Source organism: Mirounga angustirostris, unplaced genomic scaffold (genome assembly GCF_029215605.1).
Source record: "Mirounga angustirostris isolate CCGP_5_RB_7025 unplaced genomic scaffold, mMirAng1.0.hap1 SCAF_17, whole genome shotgun sequence".
Lineage (NCBI taxonomy): Eukaryota > Metazoa > Chordata > Mammalia > Carnivora > Phocidae > Mirounga > Mirounga angustirostris.
This window is the reverse complement of record NW_026991725.1, coordinates 13,792,912-13,803,272: the sequence shown is the minus strand read 5'-3', so window position 1 is coordinate 13,803,272 and position 10,361 is coordinate 13,792,912. Positions and strand designations below refer to the sequence as shown.

At 38.4% G+C, this 10,361-nt stretch overlaps 1 protein-coding gene across 6 annotated transcripts in view; it reads right to left on the bottom strand.

Annotated features, from left to right (window-relative positions):
* Positions 1-10,058, bottom strand: part of TRIM37 (tripartite motif containing 37) — a 197,491-nt gene extending 187,433 nt beyond the window's left edge. For 3 of the 6 annotated variants that reach the window (XM_064582669.1, XM_064582668.1, XM_064582670.1), the window contains exon 1: positions 9,939-10,058. In XM_064582669.1, coding sequence (XP_064438739.1) covers positions 9,939-9,971 — 33 coding nt within the window. In that variant the 5' untranslated portion in view covers positions 9,972-10,058. The remainder of the gene's footprint in view (positions 1-9,938) is intronic. The other 3 variants (XM_064582671.1, XM_064582672.1, XM_054510910.2) reach the window with 2 other exon arrangements.
* Positions 10,059-10,361: the final 303 nt, after the last annotated feature.

Below are 10,361 nucleotides of genomic sequence, written 5' to 3'. Positions count from 1 at the left end.
AAAAAAGTTTTTAAGGGGCGCCTGGGTGGCTCAGTCGTTAAGCGTCTGCCTTTGGCTCAGGTCATGATCCCAGCATCCTGGGATTGAGCCCCGCATCGAGCTCCCTGCTCAGCAGGAAGCCTGATTCTCCCTCTCCCACTCCCCTTGCTTGTGTTCCTCTCTCTCTCTGTCAAATAAATAAATTTAAAAAAAAAAAATCTTGAAAAAAAATTTTTTTAAAAAGATCATTGGGGTTTCCCAATGCCTATAGAATTAACTCCAACTCTTAGTATAATCCTTATGACATTAATATGCTCCCCACAGATGCTTCATATTTTACACCTCAGCCACACTGAATTTCATTGTCCCAAATATGCCAGGCTATTTTTTAAAAATCACTGATCTCTAATACTGCCTGGCAAATAGCACAGTTCAAATATTATATTGTATAATATAGAGAGAATATTGTATAATAGATTATAATATTGTATGATATGTGTATATAAAATACTCGTGATAAATCATCTTAAAATTACAAAATTAGAAAATGTCATCAATATGACAAAACAGCTACATTCCCAAATTACAGAACACAAAATAATGGACATACATGAAACAAAAACTTAGTATAATCTTGAGTGAGTACATGTTTGGCAGCAATTCTTACTTACATATATATACTGAAAAGGATAGAAGATTAATGATGTGTGGTCACTCAATTTCAAATACTTTCAACCTCTGAATAGCAGATATTCTTTTCTTCTTTTTAAGATTTATTTATTTATTTTAGAGAGAGAAAGAGAGAGAGCATGAGTGGGAGGGGCAGAGGGAGAGAGAGAGAGAAACCCAAGCCGACTCGAGGCTGAGTACAGAGCCCATTGCAGGGCTCAATCTCATGACCCTAAGATCATGACCTGATAGGAAACCAAGAGTTGGACACTTAACTGACTGTGCTACCCAGGTGCCCCTGAATAGCAGATATTCTTAATACTGGGCCCAGGAAACCATGGCGGCAAAGGTGTACAAATCCCTACTTACTAGTTAGCAAGTTAATATATCTGTATACATTTTTCTGGTGAGGTGGAGCTCGTCTAAAGATCCATGGCATAAAGGGAAAAAAAAAAAAAGATTAAAAACCATCACCTCAAGAGAAATGTACATTCTATCTTAGTGTCAATGACAAGGTAACAAAGATTACCAAATAAACTTAACATCTGTACTCCTAGATGGAGCAGAGGGAAAAATGGAAAGTACAGTAAGTACCAAGAGATAGTCTGCTTTTTTGTCATTCAAAAAAAGTGTGATTGCTTTTGAAACCCAAATGCTAAGCATATTGCTGGGTACAAAAAAGGCAGATACTGTCCTCTCCTTATTTATTTATTTATTTATTTATTTATTTATTTATTTATTTAATTTTTTTATTCCTCTAGTACTAGCCCACCCTAGTAACATTTACTGAAAGAAAGCATGAAGTACTGTCATTTACAATTAGGCAGATTGAGTGGGGAAAGGAGGCATTTAATAAAAGTTACACAACTCATATTTCCTAACAAAAATAAATTGTTCTAAAAAGTTAAACGTATTTTACAATCACTGTCACTACAAGAAAATCTTAGCAAAAACGGAGATTATTTCCTCATTTATAAAATGAGAAAAACACTGAATCAAAGAATCAAGGATTGACTTATTCAAACTTTTAAAATGTTATGTACTGAGACAAGTCAGAAGTATAACCTTTTAAAGTCTAATTGAGAATAAATTTTATTTATCAGAGATATTCTCAATATTGAAACTTCGTATTATATTTGGGTAACAAAGGTAAGATATTTTTTATTTGTTTCAAAACTTTTACTTTGCTCCAAGGAAGAAGAAAATTTCCCTCTTGGTTTTAAATGAATTCATATATATGGTCTTTCATACCCTACTATTGAAATTGAAGATGTGTTCACATCAAAATATAATTCAAGGCAGAAGAAACCTTCCTTCTCCTCACCATCTGGTACATTTTTTTATTCTTATTTTCTTGTATGTAATCTTTTACCGAGAAAACTTAATGGTTCTACAAGCTCTGGGATATAAAGAAAACTCAATGATATATCTAAAAGGAAATGTATTATACTGTTATCAATTCACATTTTTTTTAAAGTAGGCTCCATGCCCAGTGTGGGTCTTGAACTCAAGACTCGGGGATCAGTAGTCACATGTATACTGACTGAGCCAGGTAGGTACCCCTCAATTCACTTCTTTAGAGAAAACAAATGAGGTCCTCAAATTAAGCAGTTTTCTTCCCTCAGTCCCTCGCCATGTAATGTCTTACCTGATTAAAAAACACAAAATCCTACCCAGTGCTTGAAATGCCCACTAGAGAATGGTAGGAAATTAAAAGCCAAAGAAGAGGAAAACAGCTACACTTTAGGCCAAGAGAGGTAACTCAGATTTTATAAATAAAATTTGGGAATAAAATGGTTTTCTCATAAGCAGTCATGTTCTTCATTCCCTACCAAATGATGTCCTGGAGTCCATGCCTAATATCTCACATATCTTTCTTCCCTCCGGTATCCATTCTCCTGGCTTTTAAGGACATTTGTTTAACAAATAGCTTACTTTTTTCCTAAAATCTCTGAAATTTATTTAGAATACATGTTATGGGGTGCCTGCGTGGCTCAGGTCATGATCCCAGGGTCCTAGGATCAAGCCCTGCATCAGGCTCCCTGCTCAGCAAGAAGCCTGCTTGTCCCTCTCCCACTCCCCCTGCTTGTGTTCCCTCTTTCACTGTGTCTCTCCCTGTCAAATAAATAAATAAAATCTTAAAAAAAAAAAAAAAAAAGAATACATCTTGTAACAGTTCTTGCTCTAATTTTAAGATATAGAGCCATAGTAGAAATCACACTAAGCTGGTTATGAAAAATTTATAAACAAGACCTATACACTGAAAACTACAAAACACTGTTGAAAGAAATTTTAAAGACCTAATAAGTAGAGAGATAACATTCAAGCATCAGAAAACTCATTATTGTTAAACTATCAATTCTCCCTAAATTGTTCTCTAGATTCAACACGATCCCAACCAAAATCCCAGAAAGCTTTTTTTTGTAGAAATTGACCAAAAAAAAAAGAAAAAAAGCTTATTTGGAAATGCAAAATAATTTAAAAGTTTTAGAAAACAAGAGCAAAGTTTGAGGCCTTACACTTGATGATTTCAAGACTTACTATATACAGAGCCAAACCATTAGAGACTTAACTATAGGAAACAAACTGAGGGTTGCTGGAGGGGCCGTGGGTGGGGGGATGGGGTAACTGGGTGATGGGCATTAAGGAGGGCACTTCATATAATGGACACTGGGTGTTATATGCAACTGATGAATCACTAAAATCTACCTCTGAAACAAAAAACAACAAAGGACTTATTATAAGGCTACAACAACCATGACAGTATGATACGACATAACTGAACAAAACAGAGTTCAAAAATAAATAGACTGGGGTGCCTGGGTGACTCAGTCAGTTCAGTGACCAACTCTTGATTTCGGCTCAGGTCATGATCTCAGGGTTGTCAGCGCAGAGTGTGCTTGAGATTCTCTCTCTCCCTCTCCCTCTGCCCCTTACCGCGTTCACGCACATGCTCTCTCTCAAATAAATAAATAAAATCTTTAAATAAATAAATAAACCAGCCCATACATACATGTTCAACTGATTTGTTACAAAGGAGCTAAGGGTAATTCAACAGGGATATGATAGTCTTTTCAACAAATGGTACCAGAACAGAGGAATATCCATATGCAAAACAAATAAATAAATGAAAAGACCTTCTACTCTCACTTTATACCACATACAAAAATTAACTCTAAATGGACAGAGATCTAAACACAAAATCTGGGGCGCCTGGGTAGCTCAGTCAGTTAGGGGCCCAACTCTTGGTTTCAGCTCAGGTCAGGATCTAGGGCTCCTGGGATCAATATCCATGTCAGGCTCCACACTCAGCAAGGTGTCGCTTCCCCTCTCCCTTTGCCCCTCCCCCTACTCATGCACACTCTCCCTCTCTAAAACAAATAAATAAATCTTTAAAAATAAAATAAATGTAAAAACTAAAACTATAAATCTTCTAGAAGAAAACATTTGTGACCTTGAGTTAGGCAAAGATTTCTGAAATAGAAGAAAAAAGCATAATCCATAGCACAATAGATGTATAAATTGAACTTCATCAAAATTTTTTATGTGAAAGGGCAAATAACAGAAAAAATTAAAGGACTCTTGTAATAGTTAAAAAGACAAACATCTTGGAGGTGCCTGGGTGGCTCTGTCAGTTAAGGGGCTGCCTTTGGCTCAGGTCCTGATCCCATGGTCCTGGGATGGAGCCCCACCTCAGGCTCCCTGCTCATTGGGGAGGTTGCTTCTGCCCCTCCCCCCTGCTCATGTGCGGGCACGCTCTCTCTTTCTCTCTTAATTAAATAAATAAAATCTTTTAAAAAAGAAGACAAATATCTCAATTTGAAAATAGGCAAAAGATTTCAACAGATATTCACTAAAGATATTCCAACTGCAAATAAGCACATGAAAAGATATTCAATATCATTAGCCATTAAAGAAATGCAAATTCAAACTATAAGCAGATACCACTATACAATTATTAGAATGGCTAAAATGAAGAAGACTGACATGGTTGACTCGGTTTTGGCTCAGGTCATGATCTCATGGGTCATGGGATTGAGCCCCACATCGGGCTCTGTGCTCGTGTGGAGTCTGCTTGGGATTCTATCTCTCCCTCTCCCTCTGCCCCTCCCACTGGTGCTCACTCTCTAAAATAAATAAGTAAATCTTAAAAAAAAAAAAAGAAGACTGACAATACCAAGATACCAAATGTTGGTTAAGGATGTGGAGAAACTGGAACCCTAAATCATAGCTTTGGTAAATATTTCAGTGGTTTTTTTATGAGATGAAGCATACATTTTTATCATGCTACTCAAGAGAAACAAAAACATTATGTCCAAAGACTTACACTACAATGTTTATAACATCTTTATTCATAATAAGCAAAACCTGGAAACAACCCAAAGTTCACAATCTGGTAAATGGATAAATAGTTTGTGATAGTCTATACCAATGAAATACTACTCAGCAATAAAAATGGTCCAACTACTAATATGTACAACAACGCAGATGACTCTCAAAAGCATTGTGCTAAGTGCAAGAAGTCAGGCACAAAAAACTGCAAGCTATAAATGATTCCATTTATGTGAACTTCTAGAAATGGCAAAACTAGAGACCAATGATTGTCAGGGAGCTTGGCAGGAGGAGGCTGACTGCAAAGGGGCATAAGGGAACATTAGGTGATGGAAATGTTCTAAACCATGTCTGTGGTAGTGGTTACATGACTGTCCATATTTGTCAAAACTCTTAAAATTGTACAACTAAAATTGGTAAGTTTTACTGTATGCAAATTATATCTCAAAACTGATTACAAAAAAAGTAATGGATTCATACTTTATTCTATTTCATTATTACAAAAAAGAACTTTAAAACAAGTACTCTTAAGTTTGAAATTCAAGCATAAACTACATAGCACACAAAATTAACACCAATTAAGATTTGGGGCAAGTTATCATATGAAATATACAGCAGAGATTGTTTTCATCACTTACTAATTCACCTTAAAACTCAGTTAAAGAAAACGCAAGAGATGCCAGAACCTATCCAAATCTGTTACAGAAAGAAGAAAAATACAACTACGCATTTAAACAAGTCATAACAACTTCAGCTATTAAAAATGTTATCTCAATGTGTTTCATAGTGCATTAATTACGATAGTGAGTTTTTTTTTCAAATTATGACTTCCTAAAACATATACCTAGGGTAATAAAATTATACACTTTTCAGCAACAAAGATTGTGGTAAATTACAGATACTGAAGAAAGATGTAAGGCAAGAATCAAAGTTCTGGTGTGCATTCTGCTTTCAGATGCTTTGACAATACTATTGCACTGCTAGCTGTAAAGTACAGTAGTGCAATAAAGTCAGAGCATTCGTTAGCAGAAATTGGTAGGAAAGGAACACAAAAGCATCTTGCATCAGTTGAAGCTTCAGTGTGAAAAGAATTTAAAGAAGGGTTGCCATTTTGGACAGAAGACATCCAAAACCTAAGAACATGTATATCAATGTTAAAAAGAACTGAACTTAGGGCGCCTGGGTGGCTCAGTTGGTTAAGCGACTGCCTTCGGCTCAGGTCATGATCCTGGAGTCCCTGGATCGAGTCCCGCATCGGGCTCCCTGCTCAGCAGGGAACCTGCTTCTCCCTCTGACCCTCCCCCCTCTCATGTGCTCTCTCTCTCTCGCTTTCCCGTTCTGTCTCAAATAAATAAATAAAATCTTTAAAAAAAAAGAACTGAACTTAAATGTCCAAATAACAGTTTTCTGATGACTAACCTACGATTAATATTTAACAGAAACATATAGAAAGGAATTTTGTAAATACGTCCTAAGCTTCAGAGACTAGAGACTAGTATTAACAAAATGGGTTATAATTACTACTAAGGCAAAGGTGAAAAATACTTGTTTTGCTGAGATGTGTTGGTTAGCTCCCTCGTTGCAACTGATTAAGTAAGAATATTGGAATAAACAAACGAAAAGGTAAAGTAAAGAAAGTAAAATAAGTTTCCCAATCTCTAAATACCCAATCTAGCTTTCTGGAATCTAAACTACACTAAACTTGATCCCAGAGTCCTGGGATTGAGCCCCACATCCCACATCCCACATCAGGCTCCCTGCTCAGCAGGGAGCATGCTTCTCCCTCTCCCTCTGCCTGCTGCTCCCCCTGCTTGTGCTCTCTCTGTCAAATAAATAAATAACATCTTTTAAAAAATAAAATAAAATAAACTACACTAAACTCTAAAAAGCTCTTAACAGTCTTATGGCTTGTTATCACAAAAGCTTACAGATTCCCAGGGAATTAATGTGTCCTAAACAAGACCCTACCTAAGGGAATACTACGGAAAGGGATTTTAAAATTTAAGTTAACCCCTAAAGATCTTGAACATAGGAGGAAATCATCTCCATTTCCTTCAAATGTACAAGCATCAAGGAGGAAATAATAATGGTACAGGAGGAGGTTCTGCGATTTAGTAATCAGGTTTTCTTGGATTCAAGCCAATTATCATTATCTTACTCTTTGAACTGGTAAGAACCCATTTAAAAGTCAGATGTAAACCCAGAAATAGAAATAGTATCATAGTATCACAGTGTACTTCTGTGCACAATCACTCGTGGTATCACAAAAGAACACCAGACAAATACCACTCAACCAGTAAGTGAAAGGAAAAAAGTTAGAGAACAAAGATTACCCTACAATGAGCTTATTCCCCCATAAATAATGTTGATTGATGCAAAAATACTTTCCATTATTCTCACAAAACTTTCTTTAAATAGTCTAGTTCAGCTATTTAGATTCAATCCCCTAAAAAATAAACTCAAATTCAGGACAGAGGGAACATGAGTGACCTGACCTAATCCTAAGGCCACATAACTCAGGTATTAGAATACTTCCAACTCTGCTGGCCAAGGATCAGGTTTCAAAGACAGGTACTTCAGAGACAGATGTTTAATTTTCTGAATTTGAAGTTAATTCAAACAAGAAAAATATGGAATATTTTTTGAATAAGAGGACCAGTCTGTCTGCAAAGTGAGAATAAGTACTTTCTTTACAAAGTTAAATAGTATGCATTCTCTTTCACTTATTAAATTTTCAACATTAGTTCCTCAACAAATCCTTTATTCAAGTAATGTAGAACCAAAACTCAGAGGATTGTATAGGAAATAATTTCTTTCCAATCTTAGAAATTAAACCAGTTCATAGACAAAGCATTTTAAAGCACATGGCAAATCTGAAGATGAGATACACCATCTTTCACTATCCAATCAATAGAAAGCAGTAATAACAAAACTATAATAGTTCAAATACAGTTTTTAAACCCTGATGATTGTGGAAACAAACTAATAACTTGAAGGGGAGGGAGGAGGCTGCAAGTAATTACCTGCAGGTAATTTAAGAAGACCTGCTTTCTTCTCTTCATCTCTTACAAAGATATTTTTTAAAACTACCCCATCATTCAAACACCTAAAAGTTTAAGAGTCTGGCTACCTCACAATCTTCTAAAACCTTTTTTCAAGATGTATACTTAATCATTTTCTTCTTAAATTAAAATGTGTTCAATCTTTAAAAAAAAAAAAAAATCCTGTGCGAATAGTGACTCTCATGCAAAGTCCAAAAAAGGCTTAATTGGTACCTCAAAAGTAAACAGCCAACTTGAGCGGGGAGAAAAACTGTTAAAAGCAGTTTAGCATCTTAAAATTCGGCAGAAATATCCATCCAGAGGGAGGAATTCAGAATGGGGAAGAGGGGAAGACAGTGTTAAACATTCATGCCTGCTAACAGAATCAAACTAGGATACTTGACATGTTTTGGGTTCTTCAGTTTGTTTAAGACCATTAATGATAAAAATAACAAAACTCTGATCTAAAAGTTCATTATTACAGGTTTGGAAAGCAACAAAAAATTCTTCCTTCTTCACTACCATCCCACCCCCGCCCCACGCCATTCCCCCACACACTCCCACAAAGAAAATTAAAACTCAAAATGGTTAGAATCAACTGAAAGCCTTCAAGTCAAATGTGTATATGAGAGGCACTATAATTCATTAATACATCAGAAGAAAATAATAAGATATATCAAGCTCTCACATTTTCTAGAGGTGGGAATGAGGATGAGTGTGGTATTCAGTTTCTTCCAGGATCACTACCAGTGCTGATGTTGAAGTGACCCAAGGTTCAGCTTGGATAGAGCAGCACTGGCACAAATGATACCCAAGTTGTAAAGCCAGAGTATGGTAGGGGAAGGACGGCAGACTGCGATAGAAAAGAAAGATTTGGGCTTTTTTACTTAATTTTGTTATTTTTCTTTAACAAAAAACCGACAGGAGTTCAATGATGGGCGCGTCCTCCAAATTCCACGTTTTAAAGAAAGCCAGCTCAATTCACACAAGGTAATGCAGGGGGCAAAGGACTGAGGATAGAACAAGGAGAACTAAGAAGAAAAAAGCGCGGGCGATCAAGCTGGTAGTCTAAGAATGGGAGGAAGGGAATAAAGAGGACAAGTGAGGGAACGATCCATAGAAGAAAATTAGGACAGCACTTCAGCTTGGCGCCCCCGAGCAGGCCAAGCAGCAGCGGGAGTCCTTTCCAATTATTCGCCCCCGCCCCCTACTTTCATAAATGAATGAAATTCGGCAACTCAAGAGCAGGGTGGCTTCCATGTCCCAATTCCTCCCGTGCGTCAAGAGAGGAGCTCGAGGTTCAGGTCCCCATCGCTCACACCTCTCCCCCACCCAAGGACGGCCACCTTCGGGCCAAACAGAAATTGGTCTCGGGGCTTCCTCGGCCGCTAGGAAGTTCCGCACGCAAGTCAAAACCTTTCTCAGACTTTCTCAGCCCGCCTTGGATAACGTGAACCGCTCTGCCGTAATGGGAGTTCTCTCCGCCCCCCTCGGTTTATTCCCCACCCCACCCTCCGTCCCCCTTTCTTGGAGTGTGAACGACCTCTCCCCTTCTAGGGGCGTTTAGGGATCATTCCAGTCACGTCTTTTGGGGGGAAATGCACAGAACGCTGTCTTCAGGAGCCACAGCTCCCTGAGGGGCGGAAAGGTCAGGGCAAGGAACAAGGAATTCCAAAGGCCCGGCTACCTCAGCATCTCCCGCCATTTCCCTCCCGAGTTTCCCGGATGTAACCCCTTCCCCCGCGGCGGTTAAAAGAGACCAGGCGGCGGCGACTCCCTTTGATACAAGAGGAGGGAACTCCAATATGGTCCAGCTTCTGCCGCCCAGGGTTTCCGGCGACTCAAAATTTTATCCCACCTTGGAGGCCATCCGAGAGAAAGAATCTACCCAGTAGATCCCCTTCACTTTACACTCACCATCAGTTCCAGCTTATCGACCTCCGCCTCCATGTTGAATAGTTGACATTCCTCAGACCGCGGCGGTGCTTAAGCCGCAAACCGTACTAGCACTGAGGGTCCCTATTGGACAGCTGTCACTCAACGTCTCACACTCATTGGTTCCTCCGCTTCACTGGCGCCCGCCCATTGGCGACTGGGTAACGCCCCTCCACATGAAACACTTTCTCTAGTTGGGCAAAGACACAAAACGCTGCAGGAGGATTGGCTGCTGTGCACTTTTTTTTTCCATTGGCTGCACCCTCATCTCTACTTTCAATTTCATAGTTAGGGCTCCGCAGAGAAGAGCTTGCGATTGGTACAATCGGAAGAAGAGCCAACCAATGACACAAAAGCTTCCACAAACAGCATAGGGACGTGACACACCTTCTTAGGTCTCCTGCT